Source organism: Elephas maximus, chromosome 20 (genome assembly GCF_024166365.1).
Source record: "Elephas maximus indicus isolate mEleMax1 chromosome 20, mEleMax1 primary haplotype, whole genome shotgun sequence".
NCBI classification, from domain to species: domain Eukaryota; kingdom Metazoa; phylum Chordata; class Mammalia; order Proboscidea; family Elephantidae; genus Elephas; species Elephas maximus.
Window position 1 is genome coordinate 57,095,374 of NC_064838.1, and position 27,343 is coordinate 57,122,716.

Genomic DNA, 27,343 nt, shown 5'->3' on the forward strand with positions numbered 1-27,343 from the left:
AGAACTGACCACCCCACCCGTGACTGACTACAGGGGACTTGTGCCCTCAGCAACCCCCCCCCCCATCTGAGAGCCCCTCACACCTCCTTCACCTTCAGCATGTGCTCACACGGAATTCCCTCCAGGAGGCTTCCCCTAGCCTCCGGGCAGAACTGCTCCCTCCCTCCTCTCATGGCTCTTCACAAGTCTCTTCACAGCCCTCTTCACTGTACAGCTCCTGTGAGGGCTCCTCAAGGACAGGGACAGAGCCTCAGTGCTTTGTGAAGGCAGCGCCTAGTGCCACAGGTGGCAAATTCACATAGTTCACTGTTGTCATACTCTGGGGCCAACATACTGACCTTTTCATCCGTTCTGTTAGTGTTAATATGAGAATGTGCTGAGTAATCCACAAACTGAACAGATGAAGTGGTTCTCAAACAGGTGTAATTTCACTTCCCCCTCCAAGGGACATGTGGCAATGTCTGGAGACATTTCTGGTTATCACAACTGGGGAGGAGATGCTACTGGCATCTAGTGAGCCAAGGCCAGAGAGCCTGCTAAACATCCTACAATACCCAGGGCAGTTCCCACGACAAAGATTTACCTGGTCCAAAATAGTGCCAAGGTGAAGAAACCTTGGGTTAGACGGAAAATTTTCTAGCAGTGGAGTGATTTGAAAGAGACTCACCAATTACTTCTACGCATTCATGAGGAAAAGGATCACTCCTAAGAGTTAGTGACTGGTCCCCTTACAATGATGTAACACCAAGGAAAGAAATTCTGCAAAAATCATCAAGCAACCTGAAACCACCTAAAAACCAAACCAACCAACCCACCAAATCCGTTGCTGTTGAGTCGTTTCTGACTTATAGCGACCCTATAGTACAGAGTAGAACTGCCCTATAAGGTTTCCAAGGAGCAGCTGGTGGATTCGAGCTGCTGGCCTTTCAGTTAGCAGCCAAGCTCTTAACTACTGCACACCAGAGCTCCTGAAACCACCCAGGGCCCTGGAAATCCCTTCCTCACCAATTAGTCAAAGGACTCTTGAACTCCCTTCCCCTGTTGCTCAGGGAGGGTCTCCCTCTTGTCCCAGGCCTCAGGCCCTAAGGTAGGATTGCCATCCTTGGCACAGCTGGGGAAAAGCTTCCAAAGGCCCAGGCCAGAAAAGCAAACCTGAGATGTAACTCATACATGCATGAGTCACTATGCTTTTTTTTTATTAGCAAACATATGCTATGTTTTATTAGCAAGTCACTACAAATTTATATATATATATATATTTTTTTTAATTAATTTTTATTAAGCTTCAAGTGAACATTTACCATTCCAATCAGTCTGTCACATGTAGGTTTACATACATCTTACTCCCTTCTCCCACTTGCTCTCCCCCTATTGAGTCAGCCCTTTCAGTCTCTCGTTTCATGCCAATTTTGCCATCTTCCCTCTCTCTCTATCTTCCCATGCCCCCTCTAGTCAAGAGTTGCCAACACACTCTCCAGTGTCCACCTGATTTAGCTCATTCTTCATCAGCATCTCTCTCCCCCGCACTGACCAGTCCTTTTCATGCCTGATGATTTGTCTTCGGGGATGGTTCCAAATTTATATTTTTAATGCTAACAATATCCACAAAACAATCTGAAGTGTCAGATAATACTCCGGACATAAAAACAAGTATCAAGAAAAAAAAAATCAGACTTATTCAGGTAGAAAAAAATGGGGTAGAATAGCCATGGATACGGAAGTAATCAGAAGGTGCACCTGTGTACAGTGGGGGCGGCGGGGGGCGGTGGATAGAGGCAGTGGGTAAGAGCTTGGTGGTCTCTGGAGTCCGAGGGATCTGGCTTGCATTTCAGCTCTGCCACCTACTAACCAGGAGACCTGTTCTAGACACTTCAACTGCTCGCTATCCTTTTTTATAAAACAAAAACAACCCCTTCCTCACGGGTTGCCTGTGAAACACACCCGTGCTTGGCAGAGCTGGCACACCAGGGACTCAGTGAGGAGTCAGCCACAGGGAAGAAGCAGGCTCGAGTGGCCAGCGCCACCACCTACCACCATGGCTGGGCCTGGGGCAAGGTAACCCCCAAGGACTGGGATGCGGGGTCTTCAGCTGTAGGTGGGCAGCACCAATCCACCCACTGCCCTCTCAAGGCCCACTTGAGGTTCTGCAGGTGAAGACTCCAGAAGCGTTATGTAAAGGATGGGGATGATTATATATACCTACCACAGCCAGGGTTTTGGTATGTGCTAATTTGGAATTCCTAATCCAAGGGCTCGGCTGTTAATCAAAAAGGTCGGCAGTTCAGATCCATCAGCTGCCCCTTGGAAACCCTATGTAACAACTACACTCTGTCATATAGAGTTGCTGTGAGTCAGAACCGACTCGACAGCACCTAACAACAACATGCCGCTTGGGTTAAAGTTTTTTTTTTTTTAAAACTATTGTGCAGTCTATGAAGAGGGTTAAAGGTAGAGGTTGAGTAAACAAGACAGAAAGGGAGATGTTTAACCTAATTCAGTAAGCAAATGACTGAAGCACTTGTGAGATATTCTGCAAAGAAACTCATGAATGCAAATACTGTAATGACAACGACAACATCACCCTACTACACACACACACACACACACACACACACACATATTTAAGGGGGCCTAACGTGTGCCTGGAAACCCTGGTGGCATAGTGGTTAAACGCTACGGCTGCTAACCAAAGGGTGAGTAGTTCAAATCCACCAGGTGCTCCTTGGAAAATCTATGGGGCAGTTCTACTCTGTCTTATAGGGTCACTATGAGTCGGAATCGACTTGACGGCACTGAGTTTGGTTTGGTTTTTGGTTAACGTGTGCCTGGAGTCCCACGGTGGTGCAGACAGTTAAGGCGCGTGGCAGCTAACTGAAAGGTTGGAGGTTTGAGTCCACCCAGAGGCATATCGGAAGAAAGTCCTGGTGATCTCCTACCAAAAGATCAGACAGAGAAAACCCTATGAAGCACAGTCTGCTCGGACACACACGAGGCTGCAGTGAGTCAGGGTCAACCTGATGGCAGATGGTTTACCACGTGCCTACAAGTGCAGCGGCGGTTTTGTGGGAGAACTCTCGCTTTCCACGCGGGAAAGCCAGGTTTGACTCACGGCCAACGCACCTCACATGCAGCCGGCTTGAGTGTTGCTATGATGCTGAACAGGTTTCAGCAGAGCTTCCGGACTGACAGGCTAGGAAGAAATGCCTGGCAATCTTTTTTCCGAAAATCAGCCAATGAAACTCTACAGATCACAATGGTCTAATCCTCAACCAGCCATGGGGACGGCTCAGGACCAGGCAGCCTTTCGTTTCACTGTGCTTGGGGCTGCCATGAGTTGGGGGTGACCTGATTGCAGCTAACAAAAATAGTACGTGCCTGGCACTGTCCAGCTTCCTTACAGACATTCTATCTAATCTCCACAGCCTCCAAAAAGAGAAATTACTATTCCCATTTTACTGGGGAGGAAACTGAGAAGGCTTCAAGAAATGTGCAGGCTGTTCAAGGCCACCATGTGGCAGAAGCAGAAATGGAAGCCAGGTCCAGGGCCAGGGATCCTGCTATTTTTAACCACTTGCAAAACTCCTCCAACACGACTTCATCTTCATGCAAATAGTATACTAACTGCAAAGGATTTTAAACAGTTCATTAAAGCAACAGAGGCTTGACAGGCCCTATAGGGCAACATCCGGCAAACGAGACATTTACAAGTCTAAAAACTGCATTTCATTAAATTATTCTGGAACTCAGATGGACCCCTAGCTCAGACCACAAACTCTTGCCCTGATTTTATTCCAAATTAATGAAATTTTATAGTAAATAAGGCAGTAGATCACCATTCTAGATAAATGCTACTGGACAAATCAGCATTTAGGACACCTGAAAACTTTCTAAAAATAAAGACCCCGAACAGCCAGCATGCTGACACTGACCACACTGTTTCCCCCTTGGGCACGACACCAGCCTGGGACAGAGAAGGGTAACTTCTTCCTTCGCCCTGGCTGGCACACCAGAGGGAGGAAGGGAAGCTGACATTTACTGAGCATGTGCTGGGTGCCAGGCCCAGAGACGGGGGCTGTCACTCATGAGCTCCAGCTCCCATCAGCCCTCACTATGTTTTGTTAGCTAACAGGAGGAAGCGATCACTGGGCGAAAGGTTACTGGGGAACAGGACAGTCACACCATCTCGAGGTATCACTGCCACAGAGACCATTTATTAATCACAAAGGGGAAAATGGACCTCTACAAGGGTGAGATCTAGAGGCCCCCCAACAAGTAATCGACCTTATTATCATCACCAGTGGGACAGCCTGGGGTCACGTGCCTCTGGGTGCAATGTAGTATGAAGCACCAAGCAGCGCCTACGGAGTGCTCCAGCCACAAAAGGTTAATCTGAATCTAATTTCTCATCCAAAATGCCATCTTACAGGAAACAGGTTCAGAGAAACAACTTAAACACCACAGCAAGGGAAGTTCCAGGCGACTCTAGAGTGTGTGACATTCTACAAAACAACTGGCCAAAATGATTCAAAACTCAATGTTGTTTATACCGAGTGAAATCAGTCAGTCACTAAAAGGCAAATACCGTGTGACCTGACTTATATGAAGTAGGCAAATGTATAGGGACCAAATTTTATTAGTGGTTACCAGGGGTGGGAGAGAGGGGGTAACAGGCAGTCTGTGCTCAGGGGGCTCTGAGCGTCTGTTAACGGTGGTGGAATGATGTGGAAATGGGTAACGGGGAGAGCTGCAAAACAGGACGAACAGATTCAATCTCACTGAATTGTACAAGTAAAAAATGCTCAATTGGTGAAATATAGATATATATTTGCCACAATAAAGCAATAAAAAAAGTTCAACCTTGTTACCTTAGACGTAATAAAAACAAAAAGCTGTATGTTTTCACCATAAAACAAAACAAAAAAAATCCTCAATGTCTACTCTTTAAACCTTGAACAGAAACGAGCCCAACGCCACCTTTTGGCTAAATAACAGATTGGCTCACAAAATAAAGCATATCACCGTGAGCCCTGTGCTCCTTTAAAAAATCACCGATATGAGGCCAAACGGTCAACGATTACTTCCGAACAAAGATAAGAATGTAAGAGGGCAGGGAAACTGGATGAATGGAAACAGAACAGCCAGAATGGAAATACTGAGAACGTTCACAAATTATGAAAAATGTACCCAACGTCACTGAACAATTTGTGTAGGAATTGTTGAATGCCAACCTAAACCGCTGTGTAAACCTTCACTGAAAACACAATAATATATTATTAAACAGACAAACAAAAACCTCAATGTCATTAAAAAAAAAAAGTATGTCTGTATGTGTAGGGAAAGATTCTTTTTGTTGTTGTTGTGAAGAGTTTCCTTATTTTATTTATTTATTTAAATTAATTTTTACTATGCTTTAAATGAAAGTTTACAAATCAGGTCAGTCTCTCATACAAAAATTTACATACACCTTGCAATACACTCCTAATTGCTCTCCCTCTAATGAGATAGCACAGTCCTCCCCTCTACTCTCTTTCCTTGTGTCTATTCGGGCATCTTCTGGCCGCCTCTGTCCTCTCACCCCCCCTCCAGACAGGAGATGCCAACATAGTCTCATGTGTCTACTTGATCCAAGAGTCTCGTTCTTCACCAGTATCATTTTCCATCCCATATTCCAGTTAGGGGGAGATTCTTGAAGATCACCTGTGCACTTTGAAAGGATCTCAGTTTTTTAAATATCCAGCTGTAAAAGACTTGTGACATTTGGGGAAATGGGAATATGGATTGGAAAGGAGATGGAATCATATGGAATTACTATTACTTTTCTTAGGTGTGATAACGGAGCTGTGGTTAGGCAGGAGACTGTCTTTATTCTCAGAAGCACCTGAAGTGTTTGGGGGTAAAGTGGGATGATGGCTGCAACTTTCCTTTAAATGGCTCGGCAAAAATTTTAAAAGTGTAACTCGATAAAGGAAATGTCACAAAATATGAATAATTACTGAATCTAGATGGAGGGTAGACAGGTGTTCATTATATTATTTTTAATCTTTTTTATACTTTGACATTTTTCAAGACAAAACCTGGGATAAGACAGGGAGAGCGGATCCTAGGAAAGGGTGACCCAACATGAGCATCTGTGCACACACACAGGGAGCCAGTTTACTAGGGGACAGAACACCAGCAACTCTTATTTGAAATCAAGATTTCAAAGCTGAGTGGACTGGTCTGTGGTTTTACTTTGGGCCTCAGGAAAAAAGCTATCACTTCTCAATGCCAGCAGTGTTTTCCTAAAACACAGACACCTTCTCCCAGCTGGCTGGTCCTCATATCCGTAACATGAAAACTGGCAGGCAGGCTTATCCAAGCTCTCAAAATGCTTGTGTGTTAAGGACTAATTGTCCCAATACTTCAGCCCAGAACCCTGACTGCGCACAGTGAAGGAGGCTTGAGTTTCCTTTGCGTGCACACATCCAGAGAGTAAACACCTGCAAATGCCAACATACACACTGGCCGTAAGTGGCCTCTGGCTGACAGCTGGGCACCGGCTCACAGCTGGGGGACTGCCCTGCACTGGAACAGCCTGCTGAGCTCCAGGGCTGCTCGGCTCCATCCTGCCGCAATTCTAGTCTGACTGACTCCACGGAGTCACAGGCTATGGAAAAAGCCACCAAAACAGGCGAAACCACTTGGCAGACAGATCATGACAAAGCCCACCTATCTAAAGAGTTTCTTTCTACTCAGACACCCAATGGCTTCTAGTGACATTCCAGAAAACCCAGCATGGGAAGCACCTTTAGAGACGTGCTTCTGAGTTTGTTCAGCTTTCCCCATATACAGAGGGTCCTTAGCTAGGGCCCTTGGAAACCTGTGGACTCAACAAAGCGGTCTGACGTTGGGACACGCCCACAAAAAGCCGGCCTGTAAACCCCACACGCTGAGGCAAGAAGTCTATCACAGCGCTAGGATGAGAAATTGAGAAATGATTTTGAGAATCAAACTCCTGCCCAGGTAATGAACCTATATGAGAAGTCGTCCTCCTGGGCACAAACCCCAGGTAAAAAACACAGCAACTCGGTAAGTGGAGAAAAGGTGATTTTCTGGGAGAATTCACCCATATTAGGGATATAAGGTGAGGAGAATGACCTTAGTCTGTCTGGCCCAGAAATGGGTCCATCCTATAGAACAGAACTGGTCCAAAAGGAAAAACGAACGGTACCTGACATCAGAACTGGGGAAGTGTCAGAGGAGAAAGGCACTGAGCCTACCACCCAGGGGGACAGAAGCACTGACAGGGAAAGATGGTGACCTCAGAGAGGATAGGGACTGTTGGCGTAAACTGCTCAGGAGAGACTGGCTGACATTTAAAACACGCTTGAAGAAAATGATGGAATTGTTGAAGATCAGAGTGGTCCCTTCTTAACAAACCAAAACCTCCCTCCAGGGCTGCAAGGTGGACACTCTTGTGAAGGTACCCTGGTATGCTCAACTGTAAGATTCCCCTCCCGGCAGCTTCTCAGAGCGAGGGAGCAGAGTCTATGGCTGTGATGGCTAACATCTGGGACAAAGCCAAACAGTTCACAGATGTACTTCCTTGAGACCACCTTCACCTCCACCTCTTTTTCTTATCCTCGGGGGGAGCGGAGGGAACGACTCATGTGTTACAGCATAGAACTGTTCCATAGGGTTTTGTTGCCTGAAGTCTTTATGGAAACTGATCCCCAGGCCTTTCTTCCACAAGCTGCCAGGTGAGTTTGAATTGCCAACCTTTAGGTTAGCAGATGAGTGCAAACTGTTCACACCACCCAGAGACCCTTTCCTAAGCAAAGTCGATCCCAAAATGTAAAGCAGCTCCCTAAAGACTTTTTCTTTCTCCCAGCAGTTCAAAAGAGAGAAGCCCTGCAGTTCTCTTTCAACAAACCCAAGCAGTTTTAAAAGGTAAGAAAGGTACTTCCCTCACCGAAATCAGGTTCCAGTCAGAATGAGTCTTCTTGCCCACCTCCCCTGAGTCCTGTCCTCTGGCCTGCTGTCAGCTTCTAAGTGGGGGAATGAGGCTCTATTCTCATCTCCATTTCTGTGTCCAGGGCAGACCAGCTCTAGTCTTCCCATAACTCCTACCCCACATCATTTCCAGGACCTACTGCCCATTTCCACAAGCTCCTCCCATGTGAGGCCAACTCTTACAATGAGCAAGAGTTCACCTTCCAGTCCAGTCTTAGCCTACAGAAAGTTCTAACCATAAGTGAAATGACTATGTAAGTGCACACACAACGGCATTAAATAAAGAGATGAGTACATCCCCGAAGACTTGCAGAACCACGAACACATTCAACCCGGCACACTTCTCAGCTGCAAGCAGCTCTGCCCTGTTGTAATCACGTTTCCCTCTCTGTATCCCAAGTGTCAAACCCTAGGGAATAAGTCAGGCAATCGGCATCAGTCAAATCCATGAAAACAGCCAGAGCCGGGCTAAGAAATGTCAGGATAGGGAATAAAATAAAAATGAAACCTGCAGTCCCTTTAGAGAGAAAGGAAGGCCAGCTGGAGGCGAGAGAGGTGGGAGGGCAGCAATGACCCACTCACGATGTCTTGGACGTACATACACACAGTCCATGCACCCAAGCCTGCAGCTGATTTTGGCTAAGTCATCACAAATTTTTACTGTGGGAACAAACGAGTGTTTGTTCAGCAGGAAAAAATAGCAAAGTAGGGACTAAAAAGGAAAAAAAAAAGTGACAAATATGCATAGTCGGGGCACTTGTTGTAAGACTTATCAAGGCCAGGCAACTACAAGAAAGTATTGTCCAAGATCAGAGGCTCTTCAAGACTATCTAACACCTTGGAGAATCAGTCTACAGAAACCCCATGTTATAAGCATGCAAAGCTGCCAACTCCAGCAACCGGACCCTACAAGACATATGCACACAGCTGCAGGAGCTGCAGGATCCCTCCCCGGTACCGAGCAGTATACTCTCTGCAGGGTCTCCCCACTCTGCCCAAGTGAGCACAACTGATACCTTTGGACAGATAGTTCTAACCCTTCCTTCCCCCAAAATACAATCACAAGGGTACTTGCGGGCCTACAAGAAACCAAAGCTTCTTGTTACTAATAATGGGAAGGATCTGCACTAAGAAAACACAGCCCTCTACCCGATGGCACACATGACAAGGTGGAACTTCTAGTTTTTCAGAAGGGCTACCTAGGGCTTCCTTCTCCACCACCAAACTCCCAAGGAAGGGCCCTGGTGCCTTAGCATGGGGATTCTGAGACTTCCCCAGGCCTTCTGAGCCTCCTTTTCCATTGAGCCACCAGTTCGCCTGAGTCTCGTGGAAAATAAACTTGAAATATAAATTTTAAAAAACTGGGCTGGGAAAGCAAACAGCCAGGGGAGGCTCTCAGGAAACCGAATTAGGAAATCGTGGGACAGAGATGGGACAGGTGGGCCTGTGCGGGGAGGGGGAGGCGGTATGGAGAAGAATGCAGTTTGGGCGGCTCCGGTCCCGACCAAAAGAGAAAATAAGGCTAAGGGAGAAGGTCCACCCCGACAAAGCGGAGCTGGGAAAGGCAACGCACGGACCTACCAATCCTGGTACCGGAGGGATGGATGCAAGGTGGCCGGATTTAAATGGTAACGGGAAGCGGTAAATTCTTCAGGAGTCAAAGAGCTGAAAAGAGCTCAGCATCGGACTGGGGATTTAGGGACGCGGGCTCAACGAAGGAGGAGCAAGCTAAGAAGACGCCCGAGAGGGCGCAGAGAGGGGGACGCTACCCACGGGGACAGTGGCCCCAGGCTGGGAATTCACGGTGACAAGGTGGGAGGAGGGCGAGTTTTAGGCGGGCACCTCAGAAGAGAGGTGTGTGAGGGTGTGTGGGGGCCGGGGTCACCCGTGGCTAGCGGCCGCTGCCATAAGGCCAGGAGCTCAGGGCTCCGGGGCTAGTCTGGGAATGCCCAGCCTGGGGTTACGGGGCAAGAAGGCACCTCCGCCGAAAGACCCGGGTCCCCAGGCCTGAAGTCTCCAGGCTGGAGGGTGCCCGAGGCCGGGCTGGGCCCGTGGCTGGTCGCGCTGGGCCCTCAGGAGGGGCGGGGGTCCCGGACTCACGCATCAACGTGCTGAAGGCCACGACGCCGAGCAGCCCCTGCAGGAAGATGCCGAAACTGTGCATGAGCGCGCCGCTCTCGCAGCGGCCCGCCCCGGACGCGACCGTGGAAGGCGGCCCGCCCGGCAGCCCGCGGCTCGCGTTCCCGGCGAGGCCCTGCATGGCGGGCCCGGCCGGAGGGGCGCGGGGCGCCGCAGCCCGGCCGCCCGGCCGCCCGCCCTCGCCGCTTGCCCGGGCCGCGCCGCGGAGCCCGGAGCCCGGAGCCCGGAGCCCGAGCCGGTACCTCCGCCCGGCCGCCGACTCGGCGCCGCGCGTAACCCGACGTCTGAGATCGCGGTGCCTGATTGGCTCAGCCCAGCGCGGGGCGGGCCTCTGCGCCCCAAGGGGTGGGGCTCCGGTCCGCACGAGGGGGCGGGGTCGTGGGTGCCGGCCCACAGGTAGAACAGACCAGGTGAGCGGGACTGCGCAGGTGGCAGGCCGTGCGGGCTGGACAACGCAGATCTGCCGGTCGGGAGAGCAGGAGCAGGGACGGCGTGTGGCTAAATTCTTCCATCCCAGGTAAATTCCTCATTCTTTGGAGAGTTTTTTAAAAACACTCGTGGACCCTACCCTCAGAGAGTCCTACTCGGTAATTGTGGCGTGAGCCCTGATGATCTGCGTTTTTAATAAGCAGCCTGGGTCAGTCTGAAGCAGGCAGTTGAGGAAAATAATCCAAGACTGCACACAGGGGTCTTCCTCCTAACCCGGACCTTTAACGTCCTAACATTTTGTTCCCTCTTAGTCCCAACATCTTGAGCCAAGATTCGTTAATCAAGGCCCGAAGTCGAATTTTCCCCTATAAACTTAAACGGTCACTCCAATAACTCACTAAAAATATACACGTTTTTTTAAAAAAAGAAAAAGAAATACACGTTTTATACTGAAAACATTATATTCACATATCCCCACCGTGTTCACTGAGGGAGTACAATTGCAGGCATTTTGAATGTGATCCGTAAAAGAAAAGACAAATGGTCGATATTTACCAGCGTCTCCAACATTCTCTGCATACACGTTTATTCCCATCTAACCCCTTCTCCAACTCCTCGGAACTGGCTTCTACTAGAGCCCCTAGTTCCTACTCTCCATCTTCTCTGCAGACACCTTGTTGGCACTCCAGAGCCCTTGACCTTCCTGTTGGGTCCACCTAGCGTCGGTGTACACATGGTATTATTATTCCACTAGACAGACTGGGCTGCATTTGCTATAAGATAAATACCATCTCTAGGGAAAATTTTCCCTAAGAAATTCCAATTACATGAAAGAGGGTTAAACACTAACCACAAACGTTCTTGGTTTAACAGGAATATTAACCTGATTGCACACAACACAGAAATGCTGTCGGCTCCCTAAAGTAGCCGGTTTTCCGGCCACTCTCTTAGAATGCACTTTCCCTCTCTGTGCCTTGACGTTGCATTCTGGCTGCATGCAATGGTCTTCCGTTTACTCCACGAAGTGTTCCTCCTGCTCCCAGGCCTGCCTGATCTCCCTCTCCCTCTCCCCCTCTCTGCTCCCACATTACCTTGTATGGCTTCCCGGCTAGAATTCTCCGACTGCTAAATGAGGCGACTGTACGTACCCATGGCTCTCGCCCACCGAGCGTGAGCCTCCTGAGGGCAGACACTGGTTTTTACGCACCTCTGAATCCAACATAGTGCCTAGCACTGAGAATATGCAACAAAATGCTTTTTAAATGAATTTTAATTTATAAATTTTAAAACTCTCCACAAGGAGTGACCATGGGCAAATACAATAATCAAATTAAGAACATAAGGAAAAATTGCATTACGGTCTTTAAGTCTAAGAAGGACTCTTAGGAGGATGCTCAGCTCCATGTTCAGAGGGAACCAAACAAGAGGATGTGTAGTTAAAGCAGAAGAGATTGTGGCGGGATATAAAAAAAGGAGACCATAAATTGCTCAATGACACAGAAAGCTCAGGAGAAATTGCACATAGAGCTGAAAAAATGACATTTTTAACAAAGCACTGCTCTGCACAGCCAGATGTGGAGGGATCCTTAAGGCCATTGCTGCTGTACCATCGCAAATGTAGAGGAACCAGCAGCAGTCTTCAGAGATCAGGGGCAGAATCCCCAATGCTAGGAGCAAGGTCACTGCTGGGAAATTTGCTTCTTCCTACCTTTCCTAAATTAAAATAAAAAAGTACCTAAACCCAGCGGGGAAAGTATCAGACTGCAGAAGGGGGGAGAATTCTAGAAAGGTTCATTTTATTAAAAATAAAAAGGAACTTTTTCCTTTATGCAGAGATGATTTACTAGCCCCAGTGGGAAGATTTTTGAAGAATGTATTCTGACCAAGATACCTTTCTTGCTGTCAAATTTGCACAAATGAAGTTAAACATAGCTTAAGATGTGTTTTAATTTGCTCGCCACCACTTACGAACGGTCATAATATACCACAAGGTTATATACACTCTTACCAAAAACAAAACAAAAAATCACGCAAAATATCCATCCAAAAGAGTTTCTTTTCTTAATCCTTTGAAGTTATACCATCAAACCTGATGGGAGTCATTTTACTAGATATTCTTAGGTGTATTTCACCTTAAGTGTATTTTATCGCCAATGCATAACTTCTGAAATTAGGAAAAAACAGCAAGCAGGAAGGATACAATGCAATATGCATTTCGTTGTATACCAAACAAGCACTTAAAAAAAAAAAGATGAAGGCAAAATACATTAAACAGTGTGTCAGTCCCAATGACCAGTATTAGAAAGAGGCCTGAGGATGGTGCTGGAACTAGCCAGGAGTCATCCTTCTTTGGCAGGCCTCTCTGATTGTCTTTAGAGAATATTCAACCAAAAAAAAAAAAAAAAAAGAGAGAGAGAGAGAAGGGAAAATGAACACTTAAAAGCTCAAGCAAAACATTCAAACTACCTTCCCTGGAAACTTCTTACAAAGGAGCTAAGGAACTGCCTAGTTTTAACTTTGCCTCAGCTTCAAAACCTCTCTCAATCATCTACTTCTTGACTCCATTTGTCCCCAAAAGCCTACCCTCATCCTTTCAACACTGTTTATCCACCTCTATTCACTAAGCTGGAAACTCTGGTGGCATAGTGGTTAAGAGCTATGGCTGCTAACCAAGAGGTCAGCAGTTCAAATCCACCAGGCGCTCCTTGGAAACTCTATGGGGTAGTTCTACTCCGTCCTAAAGGGTCGCTTTGAGTCAGAGTCGACTCAGCGGCAGTGGGTTTGGTTTGGTTTGGTTTGGTTTGATTCGATTCCCTAAGCTAGGCCTGCAGTTAGATTGAATAAACTCTGTAGAAGCCTGAGGTTTCCACACATCCTGAGAACTGGTACCGTGTCAGCAATGGTGGCACCATTATCCTTTGCCTCCAGAATTAACTGGAGATCCTTACCTCCCAGGTTCAGCACTTTACCTCCCAGGGTCAGCATTAAGGCTGTAGCTTATTTCCCTTTTAAAACAATCATTTGTGATAGGCCATAGCACCAGTACAGGCCCAACCTGTGTGTTAAGTTAGAAAATGCATAAAGGGAGGGGGAGTTTTAGGCCCATTTCTCCACCCCCTTCAACCCTCATTCCTGGTTTTGCTGGTTCTTGTGAAAATATAAGACTTTTGAGACAGTGCAATCAAGAAAATCAATCTCCAGTGCATTTACCCCCAAGGCTGCCCTCAAAAACAAGGCTATCTGTGTGGTGTGGGACAAGTACTGACGGGAAAAGCCCAAGTGAGTGGACTCAGAACCAGCTCCGTTTGGACTGGCTTCTAGTTTAGAACTCTTCTGCCAAAACTACAAGTCCATACTTGGTTTATTTCAATAAATTCAAATTTCGGAAATACATACATTCTCACATAAGGGGTGGGAGTCATCAAAAGTCATTAATAAAACATTTTAAAGTGAATAAAGGAAGTATTATATACCCACTCCTCATTTATCGACATGGTTAGGTACCAAAGACCAGGTCATTAAGCAAAAACTGGCATTATGTAAAAATGGAGGATATCAGATCAGAAAATGGAGGATGACTACAACTTTACATAACTGCCGAATTGTATCATTACATGACTGCCAAACCACTGAGAATCATGGCCCAGCCAAGTAGGCACATTACCTTCACCATCACAGCCAGCATTACTCTCACCTCGGCAGTCATTATTGCCAGACATCCATCATTAATGCACAAAATAATTGGATAGTGGACTTTACTATTGTTGTAAATGCGAAATGTCGGACAACGAGATAGTCGGTAAGTGAGGAGTGGATGTAACTGCATGGAAGTGGCTGATTTCTTTTTGGTTTTGCTGGAGGCCCCATCCTACAGAATTTCTGAGCCAGCACCATGACCATGATACATGGTTACTTACAGTGAACCCAGGACCAGAGAAATTCAAACTTAAAAAGGGGGTGCCTGGTCCCCACAAAGATTTAGGGTTCATTTCAGTTAGTGATGTCTTCTCCATCAGCTTCATAAGGCCAACAAACTTCCTACCGTAGCAGAGAACACTTCTGAACTTGCACTTGCACAAACACACATACGCTCACTCACAAGCAACATCCCGATACACACGGTTCAAACCTAAGGTGTGTTTCCACTGCCAAGGCTTAGTTCTGAACAATGCTCTCTGAGTTTCTGTGGAAATCAACTGCAACAGTAAATGGCATCCTAAATTCAACAGTCTTTGGCGACAGGTGCTAAGTAAGGGTTAAGTGCTTGTGAGTTTTGCTAGTGAACGTCCCCACCTAGATAAATCTTACCCACTGTTAACGACTCCTGATGTTCTGTGTGTCCTCTGGAAATATTTTTTGGCTTGAGAGAGAGGTATGCTTCTAAGTCCTCTCCCACCTAAGGCCTTCCTATAGCTTTTAAACTCTATTCAGGTATCATGTTTGCTACTGAATTGGTGCTGGAGAGGAAGTAAGATGTAAGCAAGTCCTCAGAAAGCTGTGGTGCAATGCTCTCTCTCTCACAGTGAGATTTATCTGACTTCCAGGAGAAAAAAGAGGCATATAAAAGCCAAGTTCTGAACTGGTTTTCTAAGTCTGCCTCTACCATAACTCAATAAGCATTTGCCAAGAAGCTCATCTCTTCCAGAGATTTGTAAGTACCTTTCCATGACCTCGTGTATCTACAAGGTAGATGCTGGGAGCCACCTACATTGCAACGGAAAGGCAGATAAGGTGAAAGCTACAGGCCCCCACCAGTGCATTCCTGCATCAGCCACTTCAACTCTGCCTCCACTGAGAGGGATGGAAGTGGTTTACAATGAAAAATACCATAATCCCCAGAAGCCCACATAATACAGTCAAAAAGTCACAGAAAATCTGCATGTGCAGTGAAAGGTTTGCCTAACACACTGACATAACAGCCAGCTTTTCAAGGGCCAAGAGGATAATAGTCTGTTAGCCTGTTTCCAATTCGTCAATTCAGGATCAAAAATGGATCATGGGAAACTTTCCTTTCTGACCTCACACAAACTGGGGAAGGGGGGCAACTGCAGGGGAAATCTAGGTAAATGCAGGCCCCTTACAATGGACCTCTCATAAATTTAAGATATTGGCCTCTGAAAAAAACAAAGTGGACGCTCCGATGTGTGACAGGCAGATGTTTTACCCCAGTGTGGTGGGCTAAGAAAATCTGTTCCACAATCCTAAGAATCGGATTGTCATTGCTGTCCAGCCCAGCCCCGGCAACTCTGAGGCAAATGGAGTCTAAATTTTACACTTAAAAAACGCCCTCTGCCAAATTCCCAAGCAGTTATTCTCCCTTAGGTAATATGCGGGAGCCCTGGTGGTGTAGTGGTTAAGAACTACAGTGAGCTACAGCTGCTAACCAAAAAGTTGGCAGTTCGAATCCACCAGCCACTCCTTGGAAACCCTATGGAGCAGTTCTACCTTGCCCTATAAGGTCACTATGAGTCAGAATTGACTCGGTGGCAACATTTTTTTTTTTTTTTTGGTTTTTGTGTATTATTTGGGGATAGGGGTTTGGGGGTATGTAAGTTTTCTTTAATGCAATTGCCTACTGAACTATCATTAGGAGAATTCACGAAATATTAAGAGAAATCCACCCCACTTACCCATCCAATCTAGAATCAGCCTCTCTAGGAGAAAGCTGAACTTGAGTAATCACGGTATAAATAAGGGTGTGAATGAATATTGAAAGCATTGGTCCTGGGCTCTACCCTGACCAGAGACTACTTAGGGCTATATGTTTCCACTTTCAGGGGCTTAGTCCTCAAACCTGTGAGGGGAGGTAGTCCTACATTCTGTGGTTTCTATAGAAGTCAAAAGAGGAGCAAAATAACACATTCACTGTCATTGAGTTGGGTAAATTCTCTCTACTAGGAATTCTTTCTTATCTTCCTAAATAAGACAACAATGTAAAGCCCTAAAAATTAATTCCAGAATTTTTTGTTCCACTGATTTTCCAAGGACCCTCTTTGTCATAATGTCTTGACTGCTGAGCTCTCAGGAAATTTTATTAAGATAATCACCACTCCACCCCCAAAATGTCTACTGGCTTAGTGCTAATTGTTCCCAGGTGTCTTACATACTTCCCTTCCATGGGCACGGAATTCATCAAATTTTTAAAAATCAGTTCTCTGAGTAAATTCAAACATATTAACTTTTACTTAAATGAAGATTCTTTCCAGATATATCTGGTAGTAACCTAAGCAAAGAGTTAATACTTTAATAATAATGATTTGGTTGGGGGGCTTGAGTTAAGGTGGTTCATTAATTATCCAGTGAAAAGAGAATCCAGATTACAGACTTTATGTGAAAAGAGGCAGGTGGAGAGAGAGAGGTGAAAGGGAAAAGGGAAAAACCACAATCACTATAAATATGTAATAACACAGTAAAACCTGTGTGAGCTAGAACTCCATTAGGACTGCCTGGTTCTGGCTTTTGCATGTTTTACTGTATTACCTTACATGTGTATAGCTGTTTAGAATTTACCCAGTTTACAGCTTTAAGCATTTTCAAATCTTGAAGAGGAATAATTTGATTATAATATGCTGGTGACTAGTGGTGCAGTGGTTAAAGTGATCAACTGCTAACTGAAAGGTCGGAGGTTCAAAACCACCAGTGGCTCCATGAAAGATGTGGCAGTCTGCTTCTGTAAAAATTTACCGCCTTGGAAACCCTATGGGGTCGCTGTGAGTCAGAATCAACTTGACAGAGTGGGAGGATAATCCGAAAAAGCACTCAGCAAAGCAAACCTTTTAAAGAAGGCAGTCTATGTATGTGTCTTTCCTCAGTCCTTGTGGCTAGCACAGTACAGCAAACGCTTATTCTGTAACAGCTGGCAGTGCAAATCGCTAGTGACCATTTGCCTGGAGTTTCATGTCAACTTGAGTTGGTCATTAAAAACACCTACAAGAATACTGAGTTGTTGAGTGGGAATCCTCAGACTGTAGTTTACAGTCAATGTAAAGGCTTAACTGAAAGAAAGCATGAACATGGATCGGCAAAGAAGTTCCTGGAATGCTTAATCACTTCTCCACCTTGACCAGCCACTGAGGACACTGGTACGGAAACCCCAAGCTCTCCGTCACCTCCCAAAGCACAGACCCTCCACCGTGTCCCCAGGCCATCTACCTGGAGACTCCGAGAGAGAAAGAGGCCACAGGCTTGACTGCGGGTCCAGGAAACACCTACCAAGTGTCACTCAAAGTAAGGACTCTAGAAATGACAGAAAGTTAGACAAACAACTATAGAGGACAGTGAAGACAAAATCAAACCCACTGAAGCCCCTCTGAGAACGAACGGGGAGAGAGCAATTCCACTGAAACAGCAACAATCTTTGAGATGCTACTTCGAACGAGCAGGCCAAGCTGAGTGAAGATGGAAGAAAAACAACAGTAGAGTTCTTAGATTAAGTCAGTTCAGGAACTGGTCTAAGTGCCCACATAAAGCAAGCAAACTGTTTTTTTCCTCCAACTTCTGTCATAATTTTAGCATTCATGGAGCTTAAAAATGGCATCATACAGCAAGCCTCATACATGGCTGTAAGCTCAAATATCAACAGAGGTAGTCAACGAAGGAGCTCCCAGGAATCGATTTTAAGATGGATCAAGGTGTGACTGTACATTCAAAACCCTCGAGCCACATAATCATCCCCAAAATGAACTGTTTTAATTTAAAAAGCTTAAAAACACAATGACAATGAAGCACTGATGTGCCTCAGGCACAGTCCCAAATCAGTGCTGTCTTAAAGCTATGTCCTCTCTTTCCAAGAAAGAGAAAGCAGAGAACAAAGTTCAATCTACAACGGGAAGGAACAGGGTGAAAAGAAAACAACCAAATGGGTGCTTTCCAGCAGCCTAGCGTCTTCTTCGTTTTCAGCCCACACCACTGGAAATGATTATTCTTCTTGTATGAGTCTTTTCCTTATAGCCTTTATTTTTCCAAAGCTGCGATCTGCTGAATGAGAGATGCCCACGTCTCCACTGGCAGGAGAGCCACTTCCATGCACAGTTTTTGCTTCCTCAGTGTGGGTCCTCCTTCCCTGAAAGTGCAAAGAGAGCAAGCGACACCTGCAGGGCCCAGAGCCCAGGACTATTTCAGCTCCACTTCTAGAGTGGGGTGAAGGATTCGCTGCATTTGTGCTTCAAAGATCCAGTTCACTTTGGTTGTCCTTCTCAGTTGGCAAACTGCTCATAAAAAGCAAACTTGATCCTCTCTATGTGATGGCAAAGTTTGATGGCGGGGCCCAATTTTAAGTCCATGCACTCTTGAACAGTGGGAAGGGTAAGGAGCAACAGGGCCTGACCATCAATTTCCTGCGAAGGCATAAAATACAAATTATCTATGATGTGCACGTGAACGGCAGCTCAATCCTGACAATCCCCATTCATTTTGGCTTTGTCAAAATCTGAGTCCCTATGCTTTGCTTTCATCACTTTTTTCCTTTAAACAAGTACTACACATTTCCGTTTAAAGGCTTCTCCTAGTCCTCCATACTAGAGAATCTTTAGAATTAATAATAAAGTTTTACCAAGGATACAAATTCATCTACAGTTTTTTCTCTGCAGAAATTTAGTAAACTAATTAGCCCTGTAACTGGCAATTAACTGTGCCAAAAGAAACATCTTTTTAGAGGATTCTTTCTAAGTCCAAGAGAAAATACTAACTATAAGCCTCAACGTTTTCCTATTCTATAACTTATAACGATAAGTTCTTCAAAGATGTTCAGTTTCGAACCTGATTATCAAATTATCAAAACAAAATTTATTTCAATATTTAAGCGCACAAGGCCATTTGTTTCAGAAAACTTGCCTTAAAATTGATCACCAGAGCCTAACCCATTGGAGATGTTAATTAAAAAAAAAAAAAGCAAATCATTATTTTGGAATAGAATGCAGACAATAAGCATTGTGTGTTTGATTTTAAGCCATTTAAATATTTGGGGGATGGAGTCAAATTTTTATAAAAATGGGATGCAATGATAATCTGCTTCAACTATGGAGTAAGTCAGATAACTGCTTCTCATCTTTCCACTCCTGAAATGGGAACCCATTTTTTTCTTTTGGCTTGAAATGTTTTTCCTAAGACTTGTAAAGAAGTAATAGCCCACTACTATACCCACAGTCCTTTGGTGAAGAGACACATTATTAAGGATTAAAGGTGTCCGCCATTACCTGGTCTAGGAATATCCTCGCTAGCGGAGCGCAGTCGGTGGATCTGATGAACCGTACCACATCCGCCACACTCCACTTCAGGGGGTTACTGTCCAGGTGAAGCCTTTCAGCAACTTCAATTCTTATTTCCTTCGTTCCCACAACAAAATCAAACGGCATAAAAGCTATTTTATTCTAAAAACATCTCTCTATATAAATTTGTAATCCTTCAAGTTGGTGTAAAAGTGGTTTTAGACCATGATTTCTCCCAGCAAGGATAGAAGAGGCCTACACACATTAAGTACTCAGGAAGTGTTGGTCTTTTATAATGAAAAATACCAACGGGAAAGAATTTATCTCAAAGTTTCAGCACAAATAATTTAGACAATTTAAAAGAGAAAAGTAGTTTCTAAATCTCCCATTTGTTCCTTGGTCTATTTCAACTCTCTGGTAGGGTGCTGAAGTGAACAGGCTGGCACTTCCTGGAGAGATGGCCTAACTATAGGTTGTCGGGAGAAGTCATTTGTTGCTTGTGTTCACGGACTCTCTTTAAAAAGTAAACCATTTATAAAACCCTAAATTAATTGCCATTATTCTAGTCTGTGTATATACATACATGTACATATGAAATGTACTAAAAAATGGCTTAACTAGAATTACAAGAATAAGTAGTGTATTTCTAAAAAACTACACGTATTATGAAAAATATTTTTTAAAAAAAGCAATTTTCCCTAAACTCGACAGGCCACCCTGAGAGTCCTTCCTCAGGACCATGATCTGCATTCACGCAACCCTTCAAACACAAGTAAGTCACTGCATTGGGAATAATTGCAAAACAGAGCCAGGAAATTCAGCATCAGCCTGTACTGAAAGCAGTGGAATGCCAGCATCATTAAGTAGATTCTAGAGGGGAAAACAAGAGCCTATCTTTAGAATGGGTACCTTTGGCGATGGAGGTTTATTCTCCTCATCAGAGAAGGAGAAAGTGCGCAGCTCCCTTTTCCTCCTGTCCCTGTCTGGAGGCAGCGACGTGGATATCTCACTCTGAGTGGGCGAGGAGGAGCATGACTTCTTCTCCGACATTTCTGACTCTTCCTGTAGCTCGTCCTGCTGCTCAGATATACTGCCCTCACTGAGGGAATCCTCATCCCCTTCCTCCGGGTCATCTTCATCTTCACCTTCACCCCCACTTCCCTGGAGGAAAAGGAGAGAAGTCTCATTGACATGCTGTTCCTGAGCCATAAAGCTTCGTTTCCCACAGGCTAGAGATCTCAATTAGAAAGACCTGCAGGTATTCTGTGTCCACATTGTAAAACAGTGGTCACCTGGTTTCTAGACATTACAAGTCTACACAGATCATACCTGGGGAGAGCCCGCTGGGGTATTATCGACAGATGTCGACGAGTGTTTCTTCTTGTGAACAAAAACATTTTTCCGTCTCTTTCTCCTCTTACTGGCTTTTTTCAGGACACATGCTAAGTTACTATGCCCACCAGGTGGCCTCCCAATTCTTTTATTTTTCTTCTTTCCATAATAGTGTGCTAAACATGGATGACAAAGAAAAATGAAGTCGCTTCGTTATTTTTGTGCATCTCAAAACCACAAGCGCCGTAGCAGCAAACAGGCGTACTGTGTTTTATTGAGGCCTGAACTCTCTACAGGGGAATGAACAGATCTTAAGTGGAGAGTCTGATTAGTGCCGACAAATGCATAAATCCAAGTAATCCTCTCCTGTGGAGATACAGAATATTTCCATCAACTTAGAAAGCTCCCTAAAATGCCCATTCTCTCCCAGTCAATCGCCCTCACCGGAAGCAACTGCTATTCTCGTTTCTATCACCATAGGTCTGTCTTGCCTTGTCTGTGGAACCATACAGGAGGTACTCACTCTTGGGTATGGCTTCTTTCACTCGGCATGATGTTTCTGAGCTTCGTCTACGCTGCTGTGCTTATCGGGAGTTCATTCCCTTTTATTAAGGAGTAGTATTTCATCGTATGAATGTGCCAGTTTACCCATTTTCCTGCTGATGAGCACCTGGGCTGCTTCCAGGTGTTGACTATTAATTAAGGGGTAATAAACATTCTGGTACAAGGCTTTTTTGTCGACATGTTTTCATTTGCCTTGGATAAATACCTAGAAATGGAATTACTAGATCATAGATGTATGGTTAACTTTTAAAGAAACTACTACTCTTCCAAAATGGTTATATAACTTTACACTCCAGCAATATGAGAGATCTAGTTGCTCTGTATCTTTGCCAACACATGGGACTGTCTTTTTAATTTTAGTCATTCCACTGGGTATAGTATTTTTCATTATGATTTTAATTTGCATCTCCTTGATCACTAATGATACTACTTTTTCATGTGTTCGCTGGCCATTTGTATATCTGTATATTTTATTCAAGTCTTAATTTTTCAAAATGGTTTCATTTCTTTTTGTTATTTTTTTTAATTTAGATGTAATTCATATAAAATTTTATGTAGACGTAAATTAACCATTTTATGGCTACATTTCATGTACAATGACTGGTTTTGAGTACACTCACTATGCTGTGTAATTATCACCACTATCTAATTCCTCAACATTTTGTTTTTCCTTTTATGATTGAGTTGTGAGAGTTCTTTGTCAGATATGTGTGTTGAGAATATTTTCTCCAAGTCTGTGCGGCTGGTCTTTCTCTCTTTTTTAAACAGTATCTGCAACAACAACATTTAAGGAATATTTGCTATCCCAAAATCTTGAGGCTATTCTCTTTGTTTTCTTCTAGAAGCCTTACAGTTTTCACTTTTACATTAGGCCTATGATCCATCTAGAATTAATTTTTTTATTCAGCGTAAGGCAAAGCCAAGGTTTTTTGGTTTTGTTTTTTTGATTTGGATATCCAGCTGTACCAGTGCCACCTGTTGAGAAGATTCCCTTTTCCCACTGAATTTCTTTGACCCCTTGTTGAAAATTACTTCACCATGTAAGTGTGGCTCTATTTCTGGACCCTCTGTTCTGTTCAATTGCTTTAACTATCCTTTCATAAATACCACCCTATTTTGATTACTGTAGATTCACGGCAAATCTAGAAATCAGACACAGTAAGTCCTCCAACTTTATTCTTTTTCAAGATTGTTCTGGCTAGTCTAGATCATTTGCATTTTCATATAAATTTTAGGGCATGGAGAGAATTGCAAAAATGAAACCCATATAGTCTAGCTCTGAGTTATGTATTAAAATATCAAAATACAATGCAATTTTTTGCAAAAGAAAAATTCTAAGGATGTAAATCTGTTTGACATCACTCAAATAACTCAAATAGTTGAGAAAAATTATCAAGACTTTCTCTCCTAAAATCTAGGCTAATCTGAACTATATCATTGTGAAAAATAAATTCAGACAAAAAGCATAATAAAACCCATACATCTTTCAGAGGCTCAAAGCGGTGTACTTATTCATGTACTTATATGAATAGTAAATTTGTACTTTAGCTCTTCATAGCTGCAATTTGCTAAACTAAGTGCTGAATGTGATAAAATAATTTGCTAAGACAATCACTGTCCTTAGGAGTTTACAATCCAATAAACAGAAATAGAAACTTGAAGGTTAACTCTTACATGATTTTCTAATTCAAATACGGATTAGAAATCTCATCATGTGAAAGAGAACCTTGCTACTCAAAGTTTGGATCTTGGACCAGCAGCATCAGCAGCACCTGGGAGCTTACTGGAAATGTAGACCCTCAGGCCCCAGGCACCTACAAACCTGATGAATCAGAACCTCCATTTCAACAAGACCTTCAGGTGACTGCATGCACGATAAAGTTTAGGAGGCACAGAATCAGAGAGCTCTAAATGAAATATTTCAAATTTAACACGGTAAAATCCTCATCTTGATTAATTCTCCCAGGTGACATCAGGATTTGTAGGATTTGTAGGATTCAAGGAAAGACAGGATCAGAATTTAGTCTCTGGGTGACAAGGCCTTGACAAGGCTCCATATCAGAAATGTTATTCTATATGCCTAAATTTGTTTTTCTTTTGAAGTTTCACAAAGGAGAGATTAACAGTAAGATGAAACAGGTGTTGTTACGACAGTTCCCAGAGGGGTTAAGCAGGTACCCTCCTCTCCTGCTATTTAAGCTTCCCCAACCATGCTGGCTTCTTTGCTGCTCTCCACAGTCACCAAGCACACTCCTGCCTCAGGCTGTGCCCTTGCTGCCCCTACCTACAACACTCATACCCAGATGGCTGCATGGTGGCCCTGTTACTTCCTTCAGGTTCTTACCTGGCAGGAAGACTTCTCTGGCTACCCATATAAGCAGCACCCCACCTCCTGGCCCCCCTCCCTTGCTCTCCTTGCTTCATTTTTCTCCACAGTACTTCTCTCTCTGTATTTGTTCACTGGTTTATTATCTGTCTCCTACATTAGAATGTATGTCCCAGTGCTAGGACAATGGTGCCACAGGGTGGGCATTTAATAAATACCTGCCAGCTCTATGAACATCTACGAATATCCTGTTAGATGTTACAGATAATATATACACGTTATATAGAAAAGCTGACAAACTAGGGTCTATGGCCTGTTTTTGTATGGCTCTCAAGCTAAAAAAAATTTTTTTTTTTAATTGTAAAGAGTTGTTAAAAAATAAAAAATAAAACAAAGAGGAATCTATAACAGACACCATATGGCACACAGCCGAAAATATTTACTCTCTAGCCGTTTAGGAAAAAGTTCCTGCAACCTCTTCCATATATGAATGTCTGCAAAATAAAAAATTTTCCAGGATGTAAGTTATGGTCAGCTGCTACAGTTAACAAATTTAAAAAACATGACTTACTGTATTTGGTCTTTGTAAGTACAGAGCAGTTCTCAGAACACTTATCTAGAACCATCCGTGGACCAAAGAGGTTAGGACAGCATTCCAGTTTGATACAGGTTTGCCGGCAGAATTCAGTCACCCGATCAGCTGTTTTCACTATCTCAACCGTAGCCCGGTAACTCTTTCCTTTATATCTGTCATTAGAAGAAATCGAATGCCAAGTTTATTGGGCTAGTGATTAAAGAAAAATCATGCATATTAATAGACCTGAAAAGCTCTTTGTTTCTCAGAATATTCTGTGTCCTTTACAGTCTGAGGACCTGGAAAACAATAAAGAATCTATGCATGTTGTACTTAAGTCAAATTTATAATCTGGTAAACTGTGAGAACTAAAGGCTAAATTATTTCAAGAACAGAAATCAGCAAAATAGGATTCCTGCTTTCTGTTCCTAAGCTTAAGGTTTTCAAATAGTAACATCTACACGTGACTCTTCATTGCGTTTTTCCTTACCCTAGGGCAGCCTGCCTCAGAGCGGCTCACAGACCCCTGTAACCTACCAACCAGCAGCTGTCCATAAACGATGAGGTCAGAAAGCAAGAGGAAATGGTTACAAACTTTCAAGGTGATACAGAAAAGTAGTTTTAAGGCTCTTGAATCTAATATTAAAAAAACTGTACTTGTATTTTATACGTCTTTGGTGGCATAGTGGTTAAGAGCTATGGCTGCTAACCCAAAGGTCTGCAGTTTGAATCCACCAGGAGCTCCTTGGAAACTGTATGGGACAGTTCTACTCTGTCCTATAGGGTCACTATGTTTTTCACATTTCATATGTTTAGTAATTCATTTTTAGCATATTTTATAAAAGTATTGGTCCATGACAGGATGAAAATTTAAAAAAGAAAAGAAACCTGGTCCTTCATCACAAATAAATGAAGCCCTGCCCAAGGGAATTTAAGAATTCTAGTATGAGCTGCAGGAGAACGGATTCTGTAACCTGTTAAAGACGAGTAAGAATAAAGAACAGAGTAGCTCACTTACTTGGCTTTTAGGACTTCCCCACATCCATGCCACACAGAGTCTTTGTCCAGCTGGAGCTCCCGAAGGACACGACTGGGTTTATAGGCTGCATTGATAAGTAAAGTGAGGACCTGAGCTCCGTTTTTAAAGCAGATATACAGGAAGGAGAGAAAAAGACCATTAGAACCACAGCACTCTTGCCAACTATTAGAATGTTAGGGCCAGTTAGGAGAGTCATTCTAGTCATTTTAATTAACGAATATTAACAAAATAATAATAACAAAGATACAACAGCTGCCTAAAGATGCAAATAAGATAACTTAAGCCCCTCTTAAATAAGCATTGAAAACATTACTGCAGGAAGAAACAGGCATCGTGAATTTCAAGTTACTCTAGCACATGCTTTCAAGTCCTTTTCCAGTCATGGTACACACAGTAAATTATATTTGCTTGGGACACTGTGTAGACAGCCGAGCCTTCTTGTGGCTGGAGTCTGGCCCAGAAGCTCGGGCTGCCCCAGACCCTGCCTCATTTCCCTGACGTCTTCCTCATGTCTGTTCCCCTCAGCACAGCACACTGGCTGAGAAGCTTTGTGAGTCCAGTAGCTGTGTAGCTTCATCATGGCCCTAGGTTCATGCCAAACTGCCTCTCAGTCTTAGACTTCTCACATTCACTCTTGAATAGTTCCCATGTGATCTCTGACGGAAGACCTTTCTACACCGACAGACGTGACCCTGCTACGTGAAGAACTGCTTAGGTGAATGTCCCCTAGGCAGTAAAGATAATCACGTGCACAGCTCACTGTCCAAAACATGAGAAAAGTCAGTAACTTCTGATAAAACCTAGAGTTGTCACACAACATGCGGGTCCCTGTATCAACAAGACTGCTGTGAAATTCTCAAGCTCTTTTGTTCTAGGCCAGAACCTTACCTCTCTGAGGACCAGAACACAGTTCCCAGGTCCCACACATTGAGGCAGCTCAGCGATTCTTCCTTTGTTAAGATACGGCCCTGAGAAGCAACGGTGGTTGAAGTATATCTTTGGACAGCAATATTTCCCATTAATCATAACTGGGTAATGAAGAGAAACAAATATTCAGAACAGAGTCATTTTCTACTCCATGTTTCCAAAGGTTGATTACTGGGAAAAAACCAATCATATCTACCCTTTCAAGAGTGCCCTTGAAAGACCTCATACTTACAATAACTCCATTATAGACTTTATCACTATGCTGAAATCAAGCAATGTCCTGAATTTCATCCCAATTAACTCCAGGGTTAATGTTATATTGTTCCTCTATCAATAAAGGAATTGGAGGATTTACTTCAAGAACCGATGATGGCTCCTGACAATCAATGATTTCTAAGTCTTTAAAAACCAACTACTCAATAACTGTGGAAAATTTCTAGGGACTGATAGCAAATATTATTCAGAACTACAGTTTGTCTCCTTCAAACCACCAAGGTAATTAATTCTACTTGTTCAACTTGTTTCCAGTTAGATCACTCTACTTGTTAGAGAAGAGGCTTGCAAATAATAATTGAGAAAGACTGCTTCCCACCTACCACTTTGGAACATTACAATTTTTACCCAATACCTTTTTTTCCCCTCCAAACATAGCTTTAAAATGTCCTTGCCTTTACTATCTGTAGCATTTTTCATAAACTTCTGCTTAGGCCAGACTTTTGTCTTTCTTACATGCTTCTGTCATTTGGCTATGCAGACCTTATACTGATGTACTTTTGAACATTCAGCTCATCAGAGAACTCCTTGCTACACTTACT

General features: G+C 43.9%; 2 protein-coding genes across 6 annotated transcripts in view; both read right to left on the reverse strand.

Moving 5' to 3' along the window:
• The window catches only part of STIMATE (STIM activating enhancer), a 69,965-nt gene extending 59,698 nt beyond the window's left edge, over positions 1 to 10,267 (reverse strand). The window contains exon 1 of the mRNA XM_049861999.1: positions 10,093 to 10,267. Within this exon, the coding sequence (XP_049717956.1) occupies positions 10,093 to 10,252 (160 nt within the window). The 5' untranslated portion in view covers positions 10,253 to 10,267. The remainder of the gene's footprint in view (positions 1 to 10,092) is intronic.
• A 2,682-nt stretch (positions 10,268 to 12,949) lies between these two features.
• SFMBT1 (Scm like with four mbt domains 1) overlaps positions 12,950 to 27,343 on the reverse strand; it is a 142,049-nt gene continuing 127,655 nt past the window's right edge. For all 5 annotated transcript variants that reach the window (XM_049861834.1, XM_049861833.1, XM_049861836.1 and 2 more), the window contains 7 exons: positions 26,490 to 26,629; positions 25,581 to 25,690; positions 24,560 to 24,735; positions 21,096 to 21,274; positions 20,676 to 20,927; positions 19,755 to 19,883; positions 12,950 to 18,896 (listed from right to left, as the gene is read on the reverse strand). In XM_049861834.1, the coding sequence (XP_049717791.1) occupies positions 18,756 to 18,896; positions 19,755 to 19,883; positions 20,676 to 20,927; positions 21,096 to 21,274; positions 24,560 to 24,735; positions 25,581 to 25,690; positions 26,490 to 26,629 (1,127 nt within the window). In that variant the 3' untranslated portion in view covers positions 12,950 to 18,755. The remainder of the gene's footprint in view (positions 18,897 to 19,754; positions 19,884 to 20,675; positions 20,928 to 21,095; positions 21,275 to 24,559; positions 24,736 to 25,580; positions 25,691 to 26,489; positions 26,630 to 27,343) is intronic.